The following is a 26,310-nucleotide window of genomic DNA, read 5'->3' on the forward strand; positions in this document are numbered from 1 at the left end:
ACATACGATTTTGAAGGATTGAGGTAGGTTTGTTTTATCATTTGAACCTGAAATAAAATAGCTTTTGAGCTTCTTCCTTTGGTATAAAATATAATATACAGGCTGAGGGCTAAGGAAAGGATGAGAAAGAGACCTTAGGCTTAATATTCTAAAAATGCTTAAAAAATTAAAATCCCCCAAACTTTGATAATTGTTTTCCTTGCTTTCAAATACATGCAATTGGAGTTTCTTTAAATATTTAAATAATAAATGCTAGGGGGAATTTTAGAAATGTACATTTTTTTCTATTTCTATTAACATAAATATTTTATAAGATTCTATCTCAACAAATATTAAACCAGTTTTTTAAATTAATTATTTTATTTTATTTTTTTAAATACCAAAAAACACTAAACAAATGCAAACATTCCTATTTTGATCATTCCATTATACATATATAATCAGTAATTCACAATATCATCACATAGTGGCATATTCATCATCATGATCATTTCTTGAAACATTTGCATCGTTCAGAAAAAGAAATAAAAATGAAAATAGAAAAAAAATTTATACATACCATACCCCTTACCCACCTCCCTTTCATTGATCACTAGCATTTCAAACTAAATTTATTTTAACATTTGTTCCCCCTATTATTTATTTTTATTCCATGTGTTCTACTTGTCTGTTGACAAGGTAGATAAAAGGAGCATCAGACACAAGGTTTTCACAATCACACAGTTACATTGTGAAAGCTGTATCATTATACAATCATCTTCAAGAACCATGGCTACTGGAGCACAGCTCTACATTTTCAGGCAGTTCCCTCCAGCCTCTCCATTGCGTCTTGAATAACAAGGTGATATCTACCTAATGTGTAAGAACACCCTCAAGGATAACCTCTTGACTCTGTTTGGAATCTCTCAGCCATTGACACTTTGTCTCTTTTCACTCTTCCCCCTTTTGGTCGAGAAGGTTTTCTCAATCCCTTGATGCTGAGTCTCAGCTCATTTTAGGATTTCTGTCCCACATTGCCAGGAAGGTCCACACCCCTGGAAGTCATGTCCCACGTAGACAGGGGGAGGGTGTTAAACCAGTTTTTAAGATGTTTTTGTTAAAATGGTAAGTTAATCACTTGGTACTTTTAATGTAAATCATTCCATTTTAGAACAAGAGCACAGTGAAAACCACAGGAGAAGAGTAAATGTTTTAAATGGTAAAAATCAAACACTAAGTTTGTGAGCATATGTGGTAATCACTCTACTGGATGGATTCCTGTAATGCCTCCTTAGGCAAGCTGTTCTTTATGTCTTTAGAGTTGCTCATTTGTTATGCTCTTTTGTCTCCCCACTGTCTGCCCCCATCTCCCAGTTATAGTTTTTCAAAATCACAGGGCTCAAATTTATCTGTATAGATCCATGCTTGCTTTATGGTGTTATTAGTTATATGTTGATATAAAACCATTTATTAAGCTCTTGTGTTATACTCAATACTGTGTAAGGTACTTTGTGAATTCAGTAGCACAACAATTATAGCATACCTATAATTAATAGGTAGAATCTGCCTTATCCTGTCATCATAGCTTCTTTGTAGCTTTACTATTAAAATTTTACTCTTTTGTTTTCTAGATGGCTATTGATCAGGCCCACAGACAGAATGTCTCCTCTCTTTTTCTCCCAGTTATTGAATCTGTGAATCCCTGCTTAATTCTAGTGGTTCGTAGAGAGAACATTGTAGGAGATGCAATGGAAGTCCTTAGGAAAACAAAGAATATAGATTACAAAAAGCCACTCAAGGTAGTTTGATATTTTCTTCTATATTTTTGGGAGTTTTATTCATACGTTATGTTTAAAGCTTTCCTGATTGATTTTAATTTATCTTTGGAACTTAATAAATAAAATGGTAAATTTTTTTAACTAGTAATTGCTGAGCATTTATAAATAATAAGTAATTTGGGGTCTCTAAGTTATACTTTTTGTTTCTTTACCATCTATTCAGTGTTTGTTTTGTGTTCTTTTAGGTTATTTTTGTTGGAGAAGATGCTGTTGATGCTGGAGGGGTACGCAAAGAATTTTTCTTACTCATCATGAGGGAATTATTGGACCCTAAATATGGCATGTTTAGGTATTATGAAGATTCCAGGCTTATTTGGTTTTCTGATAAGGTAAAAAGTCCTGACCATCTAAATTACATTATTTCTGTGTATGTACCTATGTATGTATACCTATATATGTTTGTATATGTATCATGTTAACTCAGTAAATAACAGAGTAATAACTGTATTCTTAACATATTTTGTTCAGAGATCTGCTTTTGTACAGAGGTAATTTGAAAAACTATAAACTTTCTGTACTCGGAATCATCACAATACATGAATATTTATCACATATTTCAAATTAGCAAAATAAATTAAGGAATGGCCAGTCCAGAAACATTATTGACTATTCCTTCTGTTGAGTTAGATTTGGAATTGAATAATAATTACCAGGTTAACATTTCTTCTGGGAAAAGTTAAGTTAGTTTATCATTAGGGAGCATCAATTTCTCTACTTTATCATTTAGGTCAGAAATTAGCAAACTGAAGTCCATGACCCAAATTCTTCCTGCCACATTTTTTCGTAAATAGAATCATGCTTATCTACTTGCTTGTTGTCCATAACTATTTTCTGTGGTGGCTTTTGAGTTGGCAGAGACAGAGTTGGGTAATTTCAACAGTAGTATGGCCAGTAAAAAACTTAAAATGTTTACTCTATTGTCCTTTATAGAAAAAGTTTGCTGACCCCTTACCTAGAGAATATAAGTGAAATGGATGGTTCAGGTATTAGAACTCTCAAGTTCAGAGAAATTAGAATATTTACTATTGGCTCTAAAAACTCTTGATGTGTTATTTATCATTCTCTCAGTAGGCTGATTGTCTTGTATGATAGCAGCAGTGATTGATACTCAGTGCCTGGAATCATTAATACATTAGGGATTGCAAAATGATGCTATTCTAATTCTAATATTTATTTTTCATTTATTATCTAGCCTAAAGACTTCTATATAGAGAAATTTCCCATTATGTACTGTTTTGTTCCTTAGTACAGTTTATGTGGAAAAGAGTTCTCTCTTTGGTTACCAGTTTTTCTAAAGAAGTAATCAGATCATTACCATCTTCCAGTGGTGAAATTAGATTTTTGTTTTAGTCTTAATTATCATTGTGTATTCATGGATTTAGACACTCTTTATCTTTTTCAGTTCTTTGCCTTTATTATCTTTATTGATGCTCATGTTGTCCCATCTTTGTCCAGTGGGAGCTCTTCAGGTTGGTTCCTGAGTACTTTTGATACAACCTTAGTACTGTTTGGTTGCTTCCTTACTATTTTTCCTTACGTGTACTTCTGTAGTGATGAACAGTCCAATAACAGTGTTTTAATTTCACTTGGCAGTTGTTATACTCTGTAAGATAAAACCAGCAAGTGGATACACATTGTTCACTTGTTTAATTTTTTATTTTTAGGGATTGCTTGTTTAAATTAAATTAAATTTTATAATTATATAAAATGTTTACATAGTTCCAAAGTAAAATCTATAAAACAAGATATATTAAGAGAAGTAGACCTTCTGGCCCTATCCTCTCCATCATAACTATCCCCCTTCCCCCACAATGGTGATCTTTAAAAAAAATTGTGGTTTATCCTTTTTTCTCTTAAATATAAGTACATTGATAGCAGTATATTCTGTACCAATGTCAGTTTCCTGGTTTTGACAATGTAATATGATTTATATAAACTATTACCAGTGAAGAAAACTGGATGAAAGGTACAAGGGAATTCTCCTATTTGCTCAACTTCTGTGAGTCTTAAACTGTTTTAAAATAAAAATTATTTTTAGAAGTGGTGGAATTCTTTATATATTTTTTTCTCCATCAAGAAGATGTTATGTTAGGTGGGAAATGTAAGTTCTGGAGCGAACAGTGAAAGAGTTTAGTTTGGTGAAGCAAAAAGAGTTGTGAGATTGTGACAGATTTTCAGGCATATATTCAGGGCTGTGTGGAAGTGGATTAGGGAAAACCTGAGTTTTGAGGCATTATATGTTGGTTGGTAAACAGGCATGTAAAATATATAGTGGATAGTGGAATAGTCCTTATGTCCTCTAAGGTAGGTGAACAGTCTGCTGAAGTTATGGCATCATTTCTGGGACTGGTCATTTAGGACAGTTTCTAGTGGTATGCAGATAGAATTTGAGAAGGCAATAGAGATCTATCCTTTAAGGAACACAAAGAGTTTATATATATATTAAAACATGAGGTCAAACTGATACCTCCTGTTCTACCTGAATACCACAGAGATTATTCTAACCTTCTCCCATTCCATATTTTTGTATCTTCCTTATCAGTGAGAAACCTGATTACCATCGTTTTCAAGATATTTACTCAATCTCCCTTATTTGTTAGTAATCTTCTGCCACAATGGCCAAAATATCAGAAGCAAATATACTGGGCCACCCCCACATAATGGGTAAAATAACCTGAAGGTCAGCACTGATCAGGCGAAGGAGGAATGCAGAAGGCTGAATATTTTATTTAGTTTTTTTTTTTATTGGAGGTGAAATTCACATAATGTCAAAATCGACCATTTTAAAGTGTACACGTCAGATGTATTTATTGCATTCTCAATGATGTACAACCATTACCACTATCTAGTACCTGAAAGTTTCATCATCTCAAAAGGAAACCCTGTACCCATTAAGCAATCTCTCATTTTCCCCTGCCACCAGTCACTGAAAATCACTAAGCTCTCTGTGTATTTGCCTGTTCTGAATATTTGTTATAGATGGGGTCATACAACATTTGGCGTCTTTCACTTAGCATAATGTTTTCAAGGTTCATTCATATCGTAGCGTGTATCAGAACTCCATTCTTTTTTATGGCCAAATAATATTCCATTGTATGTTTATCCATTCACCATTGATGGTCATTTGGGTTGTTGCCAGTTCGGTTATCATTTGAGTTTTGAATAGTACTGCTGTGATTTCATCCCTTAGTTTTTGTTGATATATCTGTTATCAATTCTTTTGAGATACATACCTAGAAGTGAAATTGCTGGGTCACTTGGCATTCTATGTTTAACATTTTGAGGAACTACAAAACTTTTTTCACAATGATTACACTATTTTACATTCCCACCACGAGTGTGTGAGGATTCCAGTTTCTTCACATCCTCATCAACATTTAATTTCCATTCTTTTGGATTTTCATCGTCCTAGTGGATATGAAATAGTGTCTCATGGTGTTTTTGATGGCTAGGGATGTTGAGCATCTTTTTATGTGCTTATTGGCCTTTTGTATATCTTCTTTAGAGAAGTGCCTTTTCAAGTACTTTCCCCATTTTTAAATTGAATCATTTGTATATTTTTTTTATTGAATTGTAAGTAAGTAAGTTCTTCATGTATTCTGGTTAGTAGTCTCTTATCAGATAGATGATTTGCAAATATTTTCTCCTATACTCGGGGTCATCTTTTTTCTTTCTTGATAATGTCCTGTAATAATCAAAAGCGTTTAATTTTTGGTGAAGTCCTGCTCTATCTATTTTTCCTTTTGTTGCTTGTGCTTTTGGTGTCATGTCCAAGAAACAATTAGTTTTCCCATTTCTACATAGAATGTGGTTAGAATTTTTATTGGGATTGCATTAAATCTGTAAATCAGTTTGGATAGTTATGGCATCTTAACAATATTAATTCTTCCAATCCATAAACATAGAATATCTTTCCATTTATTTAGGTCTTTCATTTGTTTCAGTAGTGATTTGTACTTTTCTATTTTTAAGTCCTTTATATCTTTGGTTAGTTGTTTTTCTTTAAAGCAGTTTTTTTAGATATATTTACACACAATACAGTTCATCCAAATTTTACAGTCCATGCCTCACAGTACATTCACAAAGTTGTGTAGTCATTGTCACAGTCAGTTTTAGAACAGTTTCTTACTCCAAAATGTAAAACTCCATACCCTCTATACCTCCTTATTATTGACATTTAACATTGGTGTGGTGTCTTTGTTACAACCGAAGAAAAAATATTAAAATATTGCTATTCACTGTAGTCTGTAGTTTGCATTAGATATATTTATTCCTATATACACCATCCTGTTAACACCTTGTAATAGTGATGTATGTTTGTTCTAGTTCATGAAAGAACATTCTTATATTTGTACTATTAACTGGGGGGGGGAGGGTCATCGTTCCCATCAATGAACAATGTTATATAGCCCCATGTTTTATGCTCTAGTTTTCCTTCTAGTGTCATACACAACCCTAAATTTCCCCTTTCAGCCACAGTCACATACATAGTTCAGTGCTGTTAATTATGCTCAAAAAAATGTGTACCTGTCACCTCTGTCCATCCCCAGGCATTTACAGTCAACCTAATTAAAAACTACACAAATTAATCATCAGCTCACCATTCTCTACCATTATTGTATCTCCTGGTAACCTATATTCTAAATATTAATACTAAGAGTGTGCTTATTATACTTAGTTCATATTAGTAAGATCACACAATATTTGTCCTTTTTTATTCAATGTCCTCAGGGTTCATCCATGTTGTTGCATGCATCAGGACTTCCTTCCTTCTTACAGCTGGATAATACCTCATCCTATGTATATACAATATTTTGTTTTACATTCCTTCCAACAGTGAAATAAATGCTCCTATTTTTCCGCATCCTTTCCAGCACTTGTCGTTTCTTGTTTATTTATTAGTGGCCAGTCCAGTGAGTATGAAATAATATTTTCTGGTGTTGCATTTCCCTGATAGCTAGTGATATTGAGCAGTCTTTTCATGTTCTTTTTTAGCCATTTGTATTTCCTCCCTGAAAAAATGTCTATTCAAGTCTTTAGCCCATTTTTAAATTGGGTTGCTTGTCTTTAATTGTTGAGTTGTGGGATATCTTTATATATTCTGAATATTAAACCCTTATCAGATATGTAGTTTCCAAATACTTTCATTTTCTAGACAAAGTCCTTTGAAGCACAAAAATCTTTAATTTTGAGAAGGTCCTATTTATCTGTTTTTTCTTTCATTGCTTGGGTGTAAAGTTTAAGAAACCATCGCCTGCCACAAGATCTTGAAGTTGCTTCCCTACATTTTCCTCTAGGAGTTTTATGGCACTGGCTCTTAATTTAGTCTTTTGATCCATTTTGAGGTAAGTTTTGTGTAGGGTGTGAGATAGGGGTCTTCATTCATTCTTTTGGATATGGATATCCAGTTCTCACAGAACCATTTGTTGAGAGGATTTGGGAGCCTTGTCCAAAATCAGTTGACCATTGACCTGAGGGATCTATTTCTGAACTCTCAATTCAATTCCATTGATCACCATGTCTATCTTTATGCCACTGTCATGCTGTTCTGACCACTGTGCCTTTATAGTGTACTTTAAAGTCAAGAAGTTTGGCACTACACTGCATTATTCTTTTTCAAGATGTTTTTGGTTATCTGAGGACCCTTTATTTTCCAAATAAGTTTGGTAACTAGATTTCCATTTCTGCAGAGTACGCTGTGGGAATTTTTGGGGGGGTGGGGTGGTGGTGCATGGTCTGGAAATCGAGCCTGACTCTCCTGTGTAGAAGGTAAGCATTTTACCACTGAGACACCCATAACCCAAGGCTGTGGGAATTTTTATTAATATTGCATTGAATCTGTAGATCAGTGTGGGTAGAATTGACATTTTAATGACATTTATCCTTTCAATCCATGAACACAGAATATCTTTCCATTTATTTAGGTGTTCTTTGATTTCTTTTAGCAATGTTTTTTAGTTTTCTGTATACAGACTCTTTACATCCTTAGTTGTTTATTCCTAGATATTTGATTCTTTTAGTTGTTTTGTGAATGGAATTTTTTTCTTGATTACCACCTCAAGAGAGCTTATTACTACTGTATAGAAATCCTATTGATTTTTTTATTGATTAAAAAATTAACAAAACATTAAGATATCATTCCATTCTACATATACAATCAGTAATTCTTAATATCGTCACATAGTTGCATATTCATCATTTCTTAGTACATTTGTATCGATTTAGAAAAAGAAATAGAAAGACAACAGAAAAACAAATAAAACGGTAATAGAGAAAAAAAGATTATACATACCATACCCCTTACCCCTCGCTTTCATTTACCACCAGCATTTCAAACTAAATTTATTTTAACATTTGTTCCCCCTATTATTTATTTTTATTCCATATGTTCTACTCTTCTGTTGATATTGTAGCTAAAAGGAGCATCAGACGCAAGGTTTTCACATTCACAGAGTCTCATTGTGAAAGCTATATCATTGTTCAATCATCATCAAGAAACATGGCTACTGGAACACAGCTCTACATTTTCAGGCAGTTCCCTCCAGCCTCTCCACTACATCTTGAACAACAAGGTGATACCTACTTAATGCATAAGAATAACCTCCAGGATAACCTCTTGACTCTGTTTGGAATCTCTCAGCCATTGACATTTAGTCTCATTTCACTCTTCCCCCTTTGGTCGAGAAGGTTCTCTCAATCCCTTGATGTTAATTTTCAGCTCATTCTAGAGTTTTTCTCAGTCCCTTGATGCTGAGTCTCAGCTCCTTCCAGGATCTCTGTCCCACGTTGCCAGAAAGGTCTACACTCCTGGAAGTCATGTCCCACGCAGAGAGGGGGAGGATGGTGAGACTGCTTGTCATGTTGGCTGCAGAGAGAGTCCACATCTGAGCAACAAAAGAGGCTCCGTTGGGGGTGACTCTTAGGCCTAAATTTTAAGTGGACTTGAACTATCCTTTGTGGGGTTAAGTTTCATATAAACAAAACCCAAGACTGCGGGGCTCAGCCTATAGCTTTGGTTGTCCACACTGCTTGTGAGAATATCAAGAATTCAACTTGGGGAAGTTGAATTTCTCTCCATTCTAACCATTCCCCAAAGGCGGCTTGCAAATACTTTTCCAGTCACTGATCAAATCACTCTGGGATCAGGGCATCACTCTGGACAAACCAACAAAATCTCATGTCCTACCTGTGATTCCAAGTACTTATGACGTTCAATCAAACTATCTACATGAGTTATATTAGGAAATGCTTTAGTCAAAATATAAAGTTTGTGAGGATCCAAGATGGCCTCTTAGTAAGGTACATGCGTCTTAGTTCCTCCGACTCCAAATCAACTAATAGGTGAACAGAAACAGTACAAAACAACTCCCGGGGCTACAGCAGGGAATGGACACACAGCGTAACCAAGTCTGGGCTGGCTAGTCTGACTGCGAAACTCAGCTGCGGTGAGTGAGATCCCCGAGCGGCGGGCGATTTCCCGAGCAGCCGCAGCTGCGGCGGTCCGAGCTAATCCCTCCCTCCTTCCGAGGCTGGCTGAGAGACTCGGAGAGACAAGCTTCCCAGCCAAGGCGGCCGGCGCCACACTTTTGCGGGGGGCTTCGAGTCCGCGACTACAAGTCTCGGATCAGAGGGCTATTCAAAGTCTGGGCTGGCAAGTCTGATTCCGAGTCTTGGCTGCGGCGAGACCCCCGAGCGGCCGCAGCCGCGGCGGTCCGAGCTAATCCCTCCCTCCTTCCGGGGCTGGCTGAGAGACTCGGTGAGACAAGCTTCCCAGCCAAGGTGGCCGGTGCCACACTTTTGCGGGCGGCTTCGAGTCCGCGACTACAAGTCTCAGATCAGAGGGCTATCCAAAGTCTGGGCTGGCAAGTCTGTTTGTGAGACTTGGCTGCGGCGAGACCCCCGAGCGGCCGCAGCTGCGGCGGTCCGAGCTAATCCCTCCCTCCTTCCGGGGCTGGCTGAGAGACTCGGAGAGACAAGTTTCCCAGCCAAGGCGGCCGGCGCCACACTTTTGCGGGCGGCTTCGAGTCCGCGACTACAAGTCTCGGATCAGAGGGCTATCCAAAGTCTGGGCTGGCAAGTCTTATTGCGAGACGTGGCTGCGGCGAGACCCCCGAGCGGCCGCAGCTGCGGCGGTCCGAGCTAATCCCTCCCTCCTTCCCGGGCCGGTTGAGAGTATCGGAGAAGTAAGTTCCCCAAGCCGAGGCAGGCGGCGCCCTTCTTTTGTGGGCGGCTTCGAGTCTCGGCTTTAAGTCCGCGGCTATGAGTCCCGGATCAGAGGGCTATCCAAAGTCTGGGCTGGCTAGACTGACTGCGAGACTCGGCTGCAGTGAGACCCCCGAGCAGCGTGCGATCTCCCGATCAGCGGCAGCTGCGGTGGTCCGAGCTACTCCCTCCCCGCTTTCCGGGCCGGCTGAGAGTATTGGAGAAGCAAGTTTCCCAAGCCGAGGCAGGTGGCACCCCTCTTTTGCAGGCGGCTTCGAGTCTCTGCTTCGAGTCCGCGGATACGAGTCTCAGATAGGAGGGCTATCCAAGCCGCGGAAGCCCCCCCCCCACGGGAGGCTTCCTGGTCCGGTGGGGAATCCCCCAGGCCCGCTGCGGCCCGCAGGGTCCCCTCAAGCCGCGGCAGCTGACGCCCCCACCACGCGCGGCCCCTGAACCAACGGAGAGATTTGGATCCGAAAGCCCCAGGCCACGGAGATCGGTGACTGGGGGAGACCCATTCCAAACACTTGAGACAAACGTGTGCCACGTGCGCCACGTACTCGGCAATATAAGAAAAACAGATCCCAGAGATTTCACAGAAAAATCTTACAACCTTGCTGGGTCCAACACCCAGAGAAATCTGAATAAATGCCCAGACGCCAGCAGCAGAAGATAACTGTCCACGCTCAAAAGATTGAGAATATGGCCCAGTCAAAGGAACAAACCAATAGCTCAAATGAGACACAAGAGCTGAGACAACTAATCCTGAATATACGAACAGAAATGGAAAACCTCTTCAAAAATGAAATCGATAAATTGAGGGAGGACATGAAGAGGACATGGGCTGAACATAAAGAAGAAATAGAAAAACTGAAAAAACAAATCGCAGAACTTATGGAAGTGAAGGATAAAGTAGCAAACATAGAAAAAATAATGGATAGTTACAATGATAGATTTAAAGAGACAGAAGATAGAATTAGTGATTTGGAGGATGGAACATCTGAACTCCAAAAAGAAACAGAAACTATAGGGAAAAGAATGGAGAAATTTGAACAGGGTATCAGGGAACTCAAGGACAATATGAACCGCACAAATATACGTGTTGTGGGTGTCCCAGAAGGAGAAGAGAAGGGAAAAGGAGGAGAAAAACTAATGGAAGAAATTTTCACTGAAAATTTCCCAACTCTTATGAAAGACCTAAAATTACAGATCCAAGAAGTGCAGCGCACCCCAAAGAGATTAGACCCAAATAGGCGTTCTCCAAGACACTTACTAGTTAGAATGTCAGAGGTCAATGAGAAAGAGAGGATCTTGAAAGCAGCAAGAGAAAAACAATCCATCACATACAAGGGAAACCCAATAAGACTATGTGTAGATTTCTCAGCAGAAACCATGGAAGCTAGAAGACAGTGGGATGATATATTTAAGATACTAAAAGAGAAAAACTGCCAACCAAGACTCCTATATCCAGCAAAATTATCCTTCAAAAATGAGGGAGAAATTAAAACATTCTCAGACAAAAAGTCACTGAAAGAATTCGTGACCAAGGGACCAGCTCTGCAAGAAATACTAAAGGGAGCATTAGAGTCAGATACAAAAAGACAGAAGAGAGAGATATGGAAAAGAGTGTAGAAAGAAGGAAAATCAGATATGATATATATAATACAAAAGGCAAAATGTTAGAGGAAAATATTATCCAAACAGTAATAACACTAAATGTCAATGGACTGAATTCCCCAATCAAAAGACATAGATTGGCAGAATGGATTAAAAAACAGGATCCTTCTATATGCTGTCTACAGGAAGCACATCTTAGACCCAAAGATAAACATAGGTTGAAAGTGAAAGGTTGGGAAAAGATATTTCATGCAAATAACAACCAGAAAAGAGCAGGAGTGGCTATACTAATATCCAACAAATTAGACTTCAAATGTAAAACAGTTAAAAGAGACAAAGAAGGACACTATATACTAATAAAAGGAACAATTAAACAAGAAGACATAACAATCATAAATATTTACGCACCGAACCAGAATGCCCCAAAATACATGAGGAATACACTGCAAACACTGAAAAGGGAAATAGACTCATATACTATAATAGTTGGAGACTTCAACTCACCACTCTCATCAAGGGACAGAACATCTAGACAGAAGATCAACAAAGAAATAGAGAATCTGAATATTACTATAAATGAACTAGACTTAATAGACATTTATAGGACATTACATCCCACAACAGCAGGATACACCTTTTTCTCAAGTGCTCATGGATCATTCTCAAAGATAGACCATATGCTGGGTCACAAAGCAAGTCTTAACAAATTTAAAAAGATTGAAATCTTACACAACACTTTCTCGGACCATAAAGGAATGATGTTGGAAATCAATAATAGGCAGAGTGCCAGAAAATTCACAAATACGTGGAGGCTCAACAACACACTCCTAAACAACGAGTGGGTCAAAGAAGAAATTGCTAGAGAAATTAGCAAATACCTCGAGGCGAATGAAAATGAAAACACAACATATCAAAACTTATGGGACGCAGCAAAGGCAGTGCTAAGAGGGAAATTTATTGCTCTAAATGCCTATATCAGAAAAGAAGAAAAGGCAAAAATTCAGGAATTAACTATCCATTTGGAAGAACTGGAGAAAGAACAGCCAGCTAACCCCAAAGCAAGCAAAAGGAAAGAAATAACGAAGATTAGAGCACAAATAAATGAAATTGAAAACATGAAAACAATAGAGAAAATCAATAAGGCCAGAAGTTGGTTCTATGAGAAAATCAATAAGATTGATGGGCCCTTAGCAAGATTGACAAAAAGAAGAAGAGAGAGGATGCAAATAAATAAGATCAGAAATGGAAGAGGAGACATAACTACTGACCTCACAGAAATAAAGGAGGTAATAACAGGATACTATGAACAACTTTACGCTAATAAATACAACAATTTAGAGGAAATGGATGGGTTCCTGGAAAGACATGAACAACCAACTTTGACTCAAGAAGAGATAGATGACCTCAACAAACCAATCACAAGTAAAGAAATCGAAGCAGTCATTCAAAAGCTTCCTAAAAAGAAAAGTCCAGGACCAGACGGCTTCACATGTGAATTCTATCAAACATTCCAGAAAGAATTAGTACCAACTCTCCTCAAACTCTTCAAAAAAATCGAAGTGGAGGGAAAACTACCTAACTCATTCTATGAAGCCAACATTATCCTCATACCAAAACCAGGCAAAGATATTACAAGAAAAGAAAACTACAGGCCGATCTCTCTAATGAATATTGATGCAAAAATCCTCAATAAAATTCTAGCAAATCGTATCCAACAACACATTAAAAGAATTATTCATCATGACCAAGTAGGATTCATCCCAGGTATGCAAGGATGGTTCAACATAAGAAAATCAATTAATGTAATACACCATATCAACAAATCAAAGCAGAAAAATCACATGATCATCTCAATTGATGCAGAGAAGGCATTTGACAAGATTCAACATCCTTTCCTGTTGAAAACACTTCAAAGGATAGGAATAGAAGGGAACTTCCTTAAAATGATAGAGGGAATATATGAAAAACCCACAGCTAATATCATCCTTAATGGGGAAAAATTGAAAACGTTCCCCCTAAGATCAGGAACAAGACAAGGATGTCCACTATCACCACTATTATTCAACATTGTGTTGGAGGTTCTAGCCAGAGCAATTAGACAAGAAAAAGAAATACAAGGCATCAAAATTGGAAAGGAAGAAGTAAAACTATCACTGTTTGCAGACGATATGATACTATACGTCGAAAACCCGGAAAAATCCACAACAAAACTACTAGAGCTAATAAATGAGTACAGCAAAGTAGCAGGTTACAAGATCAACATTCAAAAATCTGTAGCATTTCTATACACTAGCAATGAACAAGCAGAGGGGGAAATCAAGAAACGAATCCCATTTACAATTGGAACTAAAAGAATAAAATACCTAGGAATAAATTTAACTAAAGAGACAAAAGACCTATACAAAGAAAACTACAAAAAACTGCTAAAAGAAATCACAGAAGACCTAAACAGATGGAAGGGCATACCGTGTTCATGGATTGGAAGACTAAATATAGTTAAGATGTCAATCCTACCTAAATTGATTTACAGATTCAATGCAATACCAATCAAAATCCCAACAACTTATTTTTCAGAAATAGAAAAACCAATAAGCAAATTTATCTGGAAGGGCAGGGTGCCCCGAATTGCTAAAAACATCTTGAGGAAAAAAAACGAAGCTGGAGGTCTCGCGCTGCCTGACTTTAAGGCATATTATGAAGCCACAGTGGTCAAAACAGCATGGTATTGGCATAAAGATAGATATATCGACCAATGGAATCGAATAGAGTGCTCAGATATAGACCCTCTCATCTATGGTCATTTGATCTTTGATAAGGGAGTCAAGCCAACTCACCTGGGACAGAACAGTCTCTTCAATAAATGGTGCCTAGAGAACTGGATATCCATATGCAAAAGAATGAAAGAAGACCCATATCTCACACCCTATACAAAAGTTAACTCAAAATGGATCAAAGATCTAAACATTAGGTCTAAGACCATAGAACAGTTAGAGGAAAATGTAGGGAGATATCTTATGAATCTTACAATTGGAGGCGGTTTTATGGACCTTACACCTAAAGCAAGAGCACTGAAGAAGGAAATAAATAAATGGGAACTCCTAAAAATTAAACACTTTTGTGCATCAAAGAACTTCATCAAGAAAGTAGAAAGACAGCCTACACAATGGGAGACTTGAACAGACACCTACCAGAAGAGGAAATACAAATGGCCAAAAGGTACATGAAGAGATGCTCAATGTCCCTGGCCATTAGAGAAATGCAAATCAAAACCACAATGAGATATCATCTCACACCCACCAGAATGGCCATTATCAACAAAACAGAAAATGACAAGTGCTGGAGAGGATGCGGAGAAAGAGGCACACTTATCCACTGTTGGTGGGAATGTCAAATGGTGCAACCACTGTGGAAAGCAGTTTGGCGGTTCCTCAAAAAGCTGAATATAGAATTGCCATACGATCCAGCAATACCATTGCTGGGAATCTACTCAAAGGAATTAAGGGCAAAAACTCAAACAGACATTTGCACACCAATGTTTATAGCAGCGTTATTTACAATTGCAAATAGATGGAAACAGCCAAAATGTCCATCAACAGACGAGTGGCTAAACAAACTGTGGTATATACGTACGATGGAATATTATGCAGCGTTAAGACAGGATAAACTTATGAAGCATGTAATAACATGGATGGACCTAGAAAACATTATGCTGAGTGAGTCTAGCCAAAAGCTAAAAGACAAATACTGTATGGTCCCAATGATGTGAATCGACACTCGAGAATAAACTTGGAATATGTCATTGGTAACAGAGTTCAGCAGGAGTTAGAAACAGGGTAAGATAGTGGGTAATCGGAGCTGATGGAATACAGACGGTGCAATAGGACTAGATACAAAAACTCAAAAATGGACAGTACAATAATACCTAATTGTAAAGTAATCAAGTTAAAATACTGAACGAAGCTGCATCCGAGCTATAGGTTTTTGTTTTGTTTTGTTTTGTTTGTTTTGTTCTTATTACTATTACTTTTATTTTTTTCTCTATGTTAACATTCTATATCTTTTTCTGTTATAATGCTAGTTCTTCTAAACTGATGCAAATGTACTAAGAAACGATGATCATGCATCTATGTGATGATGTTAAGAATTACTGATTGTATATGTAGAATGGTATGACGTCTAAAAAAAAAAAAAATGGTCAGCACAATACTGCCTAATTGTAATGTAATTATCTTGGAATGCTGAATGAAGCTGCATCTGATCTATAGTTTTTTTTTGTTTTGTTTTGTTTTGTTTTCTCTTATATATTTTTGTACTTTTTATTTTTATTTGTGTTTTCTCTGTGTTATCACTTTATTTCTTTTTCTGTTGTAGTGCTATTTCTTTCTCTAAATCGATGCATATGTACTGAGAAATGATGACCATACACCTATGTGATGATATTAAGAATTACTGATTGCGTATGTAGAATGGATTGATTTCTATTGTTGTGTTAGTTAATTTTTTTAATTAATAAAAAAAAATATATAAATTTTGTAACAAATAAACATTTTTTGCTTTAGTCTAACACATAAGGTGACATTTTAAAGTATTAGTTATCTATTTTCAGCACCCTGCAATAATGACATTCCTTTGTTCTTCCTCATGCAAAAACATTTTTAAAATTTGTACATTGTACATTTCACTATTATTATACACTCTAGGCATTCCTAGATTATACCATCTCGATCTTTAACATCTATCTTTCTTTCTGATTTCATTTATGTCCCCAGCCCTCCTCCCTCTATCATTCTCACATGCAACTTCATTCAATGTTTTAACCTAATTACATTACCGTTAGGTAATACTGTGCTGTCCATTTCTGAGTTTTTGTATCCAGTCCTGTTGCACAGTCTGTATCCCTTCAGCTCCAATTACCCAATATCTTACCCTATTTCTATCTCCTGAAGGTCTCTGTTACCAAGGAAATATTCCAAGTTTATTCACTAATGTCAGTTCATATCAGTGAGACCATACAGTATTTATCCTTTAGTTTTTGGCTAGTCTCACTCAGCATAATGTTCTCAAGGTCCATCCATGTTGTTACATACTTCATAAGTTTATTCTGTCTTAAAGCTGCATAGTATTCCATCGTATGTATATACCACAGTTTGTTTAACCACTCGTCTGTTGATGGACATTTTGGCTGTTTCCATCTCTTTACAATTGTAAATAATGCTTCTATAAATATTGGTGTGCAAGTGTCCGTTTGTGTCTTTGCCCTTAAATCCTCTGAGTAGATACCCAGCAATGGTTTTGCTGGGTCATATGGCAATTCTATATTCAGTTTTTTGAGGAACCGTCAAACTGCCTTCCACAGTGGTTGCACCATTTGACATTCCCACCAACAGTGAATAAGTGTGCCTCTTTCTGCACATCCTCTCCAGCACTTGTCATTTTCTGTTTTGTTGATAATGGCCATTCTGGTGGGTGTGAGATGATATCTCATTGTGGTTTTGATTTGCATTTCTCTAATGGCCAGGGACATTGAGCATCTCTTCATGTGCCTTTTGGCCATTTGTATTTCCTCTTCTGATAGGTGTCTGTTCAAGTCTTTTTCCCATTTTGTAATTGGGTTGGCTGTCTTTTTGTTGTTGTTGAGTTGAACAATCTCTTTATAAATTCTGGATACTAGACCTTTATCTGATATGTTGTTTCCAAATATTGTCTCCCATTGTGTAGGCTGTCTATCTACTTTCTTGATGAAGTTCCTTGATGCACAAAAGTGTTTAATTTTGAGGAGCACCCATTTATTTCTTTCTTTCTTCAGTGCTCTTGCTTTAGGTGTAAGGTCCAAAAAACCGCCTCCAATTATAAGATTTATAAGATATCTCCCTACATTTTCCTCTAACTGTTTTATGGTCTTAGACCTAATGTTTAGATCTTTGATCAATTTTGAGTTAACTTTTATATAGGGTGTGAGATACGGGTCCTCTTTCATTCTTTTGCATATGGATATCCAGTTCTCTAGGCACCATTTATTGAAGAGGCTGTTCTGTCCCAAGTGAGTTGGCTTGACTTCCTTATCAAAGATCATATGTCCACAGATGAGAGGGTCTATATCTGAGCACTCTATTCGATTCCATTGGTCAATATATCTATCTTTATGCCAATACCATGATGTTTTGACCACTGTGGCTTCATAATATGCCTTAAAGTCAGGCAGCGTGAGACCTCCCGCTTTGTTTTTTTTTCCTCAAGATACTTTTAGCAATTCGGGGCACCCTGCCCTTCCAGATAAATTTGCTTATTGGTTTCTATTTCTGAAAAGTAAGTTGTTGGGATTTTGATTGGTATTGCGTTGAATCTGTAAATCAATTTAGGTAGAATTGACATCTTAACTATATTTAGTCTTCCAATCCATGAACGTGGTATGCCATTCCATCTATTTAGGTCTTCTGTGATTTCTTTTAACAGTTTCTTGTAGTTTTCTTTGTATAGGTCTTTTGTCTCTTTAGTTAAATTTATTCCTAAGTATTTTATTCTTTTAGTTGCAATTGTAAATGGAATTCATTTCTTGATTTCCCCCTCAGATTGTTCATTACAGTGTATAGAAACACTACAGATTTTTTAATGTTGATCTTGTAACCTGCCACTTTGCTGTACTCGTTTATTAGCTCTAGTAGTTTTGCTGTGGATTTTTCAGGGTTTTCAAGGTATAGTATCATATCATCTGCGAACAGTGGTAGTTTTACTTCTTCCTCTCCAATTTTGATGCCTTGTATTCTTTTTCTTGTCTAATTGCTCTGACTAGAACTTCCAACACGATGTTGAATAACAGTGGTGATAGTGGACATCCTTCTCTTGTTCCTGATCTTAGGGGGAAAGTTTTCAGTTTTTCCCCATTAAGGATGATATTAGCTGTGGGTTTTTCATATATTCCCTTTATCATTTTAAGGAAGTTCCCTTGTATTCCTATCCTTTGAAGTGTTTTCAACAGGAAAGGATGATGAATCTTGTCAAATGCCTTCTCTGCATCAATTGAGATGATCATGTGATTTTTCTGCTTTGATTTGTTGATATGGTGTATTACATTAATTGATTTTCTTATGTTGAACCATCCTTACATACCTGGGATGAATCCCACTTGGTCATGATGTATAATTCTTTTAATGTGTTGCTGGATTCGATTTGCTAGAATTTTGTTGAGGATTTTTGCATCTATATTCATTAGAGAGATTGGTTTGTAGTTTTCTTTTTTTATAGTATCTTTGCCTGGTTTTGATATGAGGGTGATCTTCGCTTCATAGAATGAATCAGGTAGCTTTCCCTCCTCTTCAATTTTTTTGAAGAGTTTGAGCAGGGTTGGTACTAATTCTTTCTGGCATGTTTGGTAGAATTCACATGTGAAGCCGTCTGGTCCTGGACTTTTCTTTTTGGGAAGCTTTTGAATGACTGATTCAATTACTTTGCTTGTGATTGGTTTGTTGAGGTCATCTATTACTTCTTGAGTCAAAGTTGGTTGTTCATACCTTTCTAGGAGGTTGCCAATTCTTCTACATTGTTGTATTATTTATTAGCATAAAGTAATTCATAGTATCCTGTTATTACTTCCTTTATTTCTGTGAGGTCAGTGGTTATGTCTCCTCTTCCATTTCTGATCTTATTTATTTGTGTCCTCTCTCTTCTTCTTTTTGTCAATCTTGCTAAGGGCCCATCAATCTTATTGATTTTCTCATAGAACCAACTTCTGGTCTTATTGATTTTCTCTATTGTTTTCATGTTCTCAATTTCATTTATTTCTGCTCTAATCTTTGTTATTTCTTTCCTTTTGTTGCTTTGGGGTTAGTTTGCTGTTCTTTCTCCAGTTCTTCCAAGTGGACAGTTAATTCCTGAATTTTTGCCCTTCTTTTTTGATATAGGCATTTGCAGCAATAAATTTCCCTCTTAGCGCTGTCTAGCTGCGTCCCATAAGTTTTGATATGTTGTGTTTTCATTTTCATTTATCTTGAGATATTTACTGATTTTTCTTGTAATTTCTTCCTTGACCCACTGGTTGTTTAAGAATGTGTTGTTGACCCTCCACGTATTTGTGAATTTTCTAGCACTCCGCCTATTATTGATTTCCAACTTCATTCCTTAATGATCCGAGAAAGTGTTGTGTATGATTTCAATTGTTTTAAATTTGTTGAGACTTACTTTGTGACCCAGCATATGGTCTATCTTTGAGAATGATCCATGAGCGCTTGAGAAAAAGGTGTATCCTGCTGTTGTGGGGTGTAATGTCCTATAAATGTCTGTTAAGTCTAGCTCATTTATTGTAATATTCAAATTCTCTGTTTCTTTATTGATCCTCTGCCTAGATGTTCTGTCCATTGATGAGAGTGGGGAATTGAAGTCTCCAACTGTTATGGTAGATGTGTCTATTTCCCTTTTCAGTGTTTGCAGTGTATTCCTCACGTATTTTGGGGCATTCTGGTTTGGTGCATAAATATTTATGATTATTATGTCTTCTTGTTGAATTGTTCCTTTTATTAGTACATAGTATCCTTCTCTGTCTCTTTTAACTGTTTTACATTTGAAGTCTAATTTGTTGGATATTAGTATAGCTACTTCTGCTCTTTTCTGGTTGTTATTTGCATGAAATATCTTTTCCCAGCCCTTCCCTTTCAACCTGTATTTATCTTTGGGTCTAAGATGTGTTTCCTGTAGACAACATATAGAAGGATCCTGTTTTTTAATCCATTCTACCAGTCTGTTTCTTTTGATTGGGGAGTTCAGTCCATTAACATTTAGTGTTATTACTGTTTGGGTAGTACTTTCCTCTACCATTTTGCCTTTTGTATTTTATTTGTCTTATCTAATTTTCCTTCTTTCTACACTCTTCTCCACACCTCTCTCTTCTGTCTTTTCATATCTGTCTCTAGTGCTCCCTTTAGTATTCCTTGCAGAGCTGGTCTCTTGGTCACAAATTCTCTCAGTGACTTTTTGCCTGAGAATGTTTTAATTTCTCCCTCATTTTTGAAGGACAATTTTGCTGTGTATAGAATTCTTGGTTGGCAGTTTTTCTCTTTTACTAGTTTAAATATATCATCCCACTGTCTTCTCTCCTCCATGGTTTCTGCTGAGAAATCTACACATAGTCTTATTGGGTTTCCCTTGTATGTGATGGATTGCTTTTCTCTTGCTGCTTTCAAGATCCTCTCTTTCTCTTTGACCTCTGACATTCTGACTAGTAGTGTCTTGGAGAACATCTGTTTGGATCTATTCTCTTTAGGGTGCACTGCACTTCTTGAATGTGTAATTTTAAGTCTTTCGTAAGAGTTGGGAAATTTTCAGTGATAATTTCTTCCATTAGTTTTTCTCCTCCTTTTCCCTTCTCTTCTCCTTCTCGGACACCCACAACACATATATTTGTGTGCTTCATATTGTCCTTCAGTTCCCTGATCCCCTGTTCAAATTTTTCCATTCTTTTCCCTATAGTTTCTGATTCTTTTTGTATTTCAGGTGTTGCATCCTCCAGTTCACTAATCCTAACCTCTGTCTCTTGAAATTTCATTCCCGTAAGTTCTGTGATTTGTTTTTTCAGACTTTCCATTTCTTCTTTTTGTTCAGTCCTTGCCTTCTTCATGTCCTCCCTCAATTCATTGATTTAGTTTTTGATGAGGTTTTCCATTTCTGTTCGTATATTCTGAATTAATTGTTTCAGCTCCTGTATCTCATTTGAACCATTGGTTTATTCCTTTGACTGGGCCATATCTTTAATTTTCCTGGTGTGATTTGTTATTTTTTGCTGGCATCTCGACGTTTAATTACCTTAATTAGTTTATTCTGGAGATTGCTTTCACTTATCTTACCTAGGGTTTTCTTGCTAGATGAGTTTGTTGTCTATCTGTTCTTTGACCTTCAGTTCAGCTTTTTCTGCACCTCTAGCTTAGGTTTTGTTTAACAGAGGATAATTTTTCAGTTCTTGTTTTCTTGTTTCTTGTCCTGCTTGTAGGGTGCCTTTTCCCTCCCCACCCTTAGGAGGGTCTACGTAGGTATTGCAGACTCCAGCCAGGTTTTCCCGGACTAAACTGGCCTCCTATCAGGGGGAAGGAGTCACCTGCCTCAGTTTTCTCTGAGGGTGAGACCCAGCAGTTTGAAAGTCTTTCCTGTGAAGTCTCTGTGCTCTGTTTTTCTTATCCTGCCCAATATGTGGTGCTTGTCTGCCTGCGGGTCCCACCAGCAAGAGATGTTGTGGCTCCTTTAACTTTGGAAGACTCTCTCTGCTGGGGGCGTGGTGGAGACAGAGGAGAGGTTTTAGGCTGGTTTTAATGGCTTCAAATTGCCAAGCCCTGGGTTCTGAATTCCTTGAGAGAGGTATTCCATCTGAGTTGCACTTCACCCCTTCCCTGGGGAAGGCTCAGGCCGGAGATAGCCCTGAAAGCAGTCCGTTTCTGCCTATGCCTGGGGCAGTTGCAGCCCGAAAGTCCCACCGCTGAATCCAGAGGCAGCCAAGCCTCTGTAGAAACAGCCACAAAAACCTCCATTTCGTCCCCTTTCCTCTTTTTTGGTTAGCCCAATAAGCAACCTCCGCCTTGACCAGTTTCGCCAAGAGCTGGGGACCTATTTTTAGTAGTCAGAATTTGTTTATTAATGCCACAATTGGTGTTTGGTTGGACTCAGTCCCTGCTACTGTTAGAGTGTCTTTCCTTTCCCTCTGGGAAGCCGCCTGTCGGGGAGGGGCACCAAGCGCCGGCCCTCGTGGCTTTGGGGAACTCATGGTTCCAGAGACTCGCAGCCGGTCCAGCTGGTCCAGACTGGGGTATGCTGTGTGTCTGGTCACTATTGTGGCTCTGGGAGCTGTTCTGTACTGTTTCTGGTTATTTAATAGTTGTTCTGGAGGGCGAACTAAAACGCACACATTACTAAGCCGCCATCTTGGACCCTCACCCTCGAAATCCTGTTGATTTTTATTGATCTTGTATCCCACCACTTTGCTGAACACATTTATTAGCTCAAGTAGCTTTGTTGTAGTTTTGTTGGGATTTTCTAAATATATGCTCATGTTATCTGCAAGTAGTAAGAGTTTTACTACTTCTTTCCAATTTAGGTACCTTTTACTTTTCTTGCCCAGTTGTTGACAGTGGGCATCCTTGTCTTGTTCCTCATCTTAGAGGGAAAGCTTTCAGTCTCACTGTTGAGTACAGTGTTAACTGTGGGTTTTTTCATATGTGCCCTTTATCATGTTGAGGAAGTTTCCTTCGATTCCTACCTTTTGAAGAGTTTCTGTTATGAAAGAATGCTGAACTTTGTCATATGTACTTTCTGCATCAATTGAGGTAATCATGTTTTTTCCCTTTTGATTGGTTATTGTGGTGTATATTACAGTAATTGGTTTCCCATTTTGAACCACCTTGCATACCTGTAATAAAACCTCCTTGGTCATAGTGTATAATTCTTCTAATGTGCCATTGGATTGGATTTGCATGTATTTTATTGAGGATTTTTGTGTCTATTTTCATTAGAAACATTGGTCTGCAGTTTTGTTTTGTTGTAGTATCTCTATCAGGCTTTGATAAAGTTAATGTTGGCTTCATAGAATGTTTTAGGTAGTGTTCCCTCCTCTCCAATTTTTTGGAACAGGTTGAGAAGAATTGGTTTTAATTCTACTTGGAGTGATTGGTAAAATTCCTGCGTGAAACCATGTAATCCTAGGCTTTTCTCTGTTGGAAGTTTTTTATTGATTGATTCAATCTCTTTGCTTATGGTTGGTTTGTTGAGGTCTTCTTTTTCTTCTTGAGTTAAGGCAGTATGTTCATGTGTTTCTAGGAAATTATCCATTTCATCTAAATTGTCTAATTTGTTGGCGTATGGTTGTTCTTAGTATCCTCTAATAATCTTTACTGTTTCTACAGGGTCCATGGTAATGATTACCTACTCATTTCTGATTTTATTTATTTGCATCCTCTCTCTTTTTATCTTTCTCATTCTAGCTAAGGGTTTGTCAAATTTTTTTGATATCTCAAAGAACCAACTTTTGGTTTTATTAATTCTCTCTATTGTTTTTGTGTTCTTCATTTAATTTATTTCTGCTCTAATCTTCGTTAGTTCTTTCTTTCTGCTTGCTTTGTGATTAATTTGCTTTTCTTTCTTTAGTTTCTCCAGGTGCTCAGTTAGGTCTCTGTTTTTAGCTTTTTCTTCTTTTTTAATACAAGCATTGCAGACTAGAAAAAATTTTCCCTTTCAAAGCTGTCTTAACTGCATCCATAAGTTTTGATATGTTTTATTCTCATTTTTATTCATTTCAAGATATTTACTGATTTCTCTTATGGTTTCTCTTTTGACCCACTGGTTGATTGTGTTGTTTAACCTCCATGTATTTGTTAATTTTCCATTTCTCTTGTTATTGATTTCCAGTTTCATTCCAATTATGATTAGAGAGTGTTTTGTATAATTTCAGTCTTTTGAAATTTATTAATACCTGTTTTGTGCCCCAGCATGTGGTCTACTACAGAGAATATTCCTTGAGTACTTGAGAGAAATGTAAATCCTCTTGTTTTGGGGTACAGTGTTCTTATATACGTCTGTTAGGTCTAGTTCATTTATCATATTATTTAGGTTCTCTATTTCCTTATTGATCCTCTGTTTAGATGATCTGTCTGTTGAAGAGAGTAGTGTGTTGAAGTCTCTACTGTTATTGTTGATACATCTGTTGCTCCCTTCAGCTTTTCTAGTGTTTGCCTTATGTAGCTTGGGGTATCTTAATTAGGTCCATATATATTTATGATTATTGTTTCTTCTTTGTGAATTGTCCCTTTTATTGGTATATAATATCCTTCTTTATCTCTTGTTACATTTTTGCATTTAAAATTTGTTTTATCTGCTTTTACTATGTCTAACTGTCCAGCTTTTTATTGGTTACTGCCTTCATAGAGTATCTTTTCCATCCTTTCACTTCCAATTCCATTCACTTTCAACTTATTTGTATCTTTGGACCTAAAATGAATCATTGTAAACAGCTATAGGTGGCTCATATTTTTTTTATCCATTCTACCAATCTTTGTCCTTTGTTTAGGGAGTTTAATCCATTAACATTCAATGTTAGTACTCTAAAAGCTATCCTTACTTTAACCATTTTATCCTTTGGTGCTTTTTTTTGTCAGATCTATTATTTTTCTCTTTACCATTTTTGTTAGCCTTATTGATACTCTTCATTTCTGTACTCTCCTACAAGCCTCTCCCTCCTGCCCTTTTGTTTCAGCCTGTAGCATTCCTTTCATATTTCTTGTGGCACAGGTTTTTTGTTTGTTAACAAACTCTCTTAGCTTCTGTTTATCTGTGAATATTTCATATCTCCCTCACTTTTGAAGAACAGCTTTGGAGGATAAAGAATTTTTGGCTGGCCATTTTTCTCTTTCAGTATCTTAAATAGATCATCTAACACCTTTTTGCTGTCATGGTACCTATGAAGTATTCAGCATTTAGCCTTATGTGGCTTCCCTTTTATATAATGAATCACTTTTCTTTTACTGTTTTCTAAATTCTGTTCTTCTCTTTGGTATTTGACAGTTTGATTAGGATGTGTCTTATGTCGGTTCTATTTGGATGTATTCTTTTTGGAATATTTTGGGGAAGGAGAGGATAAAGGGGGGCCAAGATGGCAGCTTAGCGAGATGTGGGATTTTGTTCATCCTCCAGAGCAGCTAATAAATAGCCAGGAACAGTACAGAACAACTGCTGGGGCCACGTCAGTGACTGTACACACAGCATACACAGTCTGGACCACTGGACCAGCTGCTAGCCCACCCAGAACCATGAGTTTCCCAAGCCACAGCAGCCAGCGCCCCTCCACCAAAGGCTGTTTCCTGGAAGGGAAAGGAAAGAGAGTTTACCAGCAGCAGGGACTGAGTGCAACCAAACTCCAATAGTGGAATTAATTAACAAATTCTGACTACTAGAAATAAGCCCCCAGCTCAGCTGAACCTCGAGTAACAACACAGGTTGCTCGTTTTTGCCTCCGGCGCAGAGGGGGCAAGGGCTGAGAGAAAAAGAAAAAAAAAAAACGGTTTTTTGGATTTGAAAAGGTCTGAGCCCTGAAGGAAGGGAGGTGGCACATAGGACCTGGAGAAACACAGAGCAATGTACCAACTTAAGCTCTTGATCGGCAAACCTGAGGAACGGGGGTCCTGCTCTGAAAAGGATTTTTCTCCTTCATTTTAGTGGTTGTGTTTCTACGGCTTGACTGTTCTTTGGATGCAGCTGCAAGACTTCTCAGGCTCCACTGCCCCAGGCATAGGCAGAATTAAGCTTGTTTGAGGGTTTGTCTGGAGCCTGTGCCTTCCCCAGGAGAGGGGTGGGACCCAGCTCAGGTGGAATCCCTCCCTCAAGGAGTTCAGACCCCATGGCCTGAAAAAGTGAAGCAATTAAAACCAGACTACAACCTCTCCTCTGTCTCTACCACACTCCCAGCAGGGATAGTTTGCTGAAGTTAAAGGTACCGTATCACATTATGCTGATGGGACCTGCAGACAGACAAGCACCACATACTGGGCAGGATAGGAAAAATGGAACGCCCAGAGGCTTCATAGGAAAGCCTTTCAATCTCCTGGGTCTCACCCTCAGGGAAAACTGATGCAGATGACTCTTTCCTCCTTCTAAGGGGGGATAAAGGTACCATACAGACAGGGCAAGAAACAAGAAAACAAGAACTGAA

General features: G+C 37.6%; 2 protein-coding genes across 12 annotated transcripts in view; one reads left to right on the top strand and one right to left on the bottom strand.

Annotated features, from left to right (window-relative positions):
* Positions 1–26,310, top strand: part of HERC4 (HECT and RLD domain containing E3 ubiquitin protein ligase 4) — a 198,922-nt gene that overhangs the window by 142,073 nt on the left and 30,539 nt on the right. For all 11 annotated transcript variants that reach the window (XM_077125130.1, XM_077125123.1, XM_077125121.1 and 8 more), the window contains 2 exons: positions 1,611–1,778; positions 2,003–2,146. In XM_077125130.1, coding sequence (XP_076981245.1) covers positions 1,611–1,778; positions 2,003–2,146 — 312 coding nt within the window. The remainder of the gene's footprint in view (positions 1–1,610; positions 1,779–2,002; positions 2,147–26,310) is intronic.
* The window catches only part of SIRT1 (sirtuin 1), a 180,103-nt gene continuing 157,021 nt past the window's right edge, over positions 3,229–26,310 (bottom strand). The window contains exon 10 of the mRNA XM_077125132.1: positions 3,229–3,420. The gene's annotated coding sequence lies outside the window, so the exon portion shown is untranslated. The remainder of the gene's footprint in view (positions 3,421–26,310) is intronic.

Source organism: Tamandua tetradactyla, chromosome 13 (genome assembly GCF_023851605.1).
Source record: "Tamandua tetradactyla isolate mTamTet1 chromosome 13, mTamTet1.pri, whole genome shotgun sequence".
Classification (NCBI taxonomy): domain Eukaryota; kingdom Metazoa; phylum Chordata; class Mammalia; order Pilosa; family Myrmecophagidae; genus Tamandua; species Tamandua tetradactyla.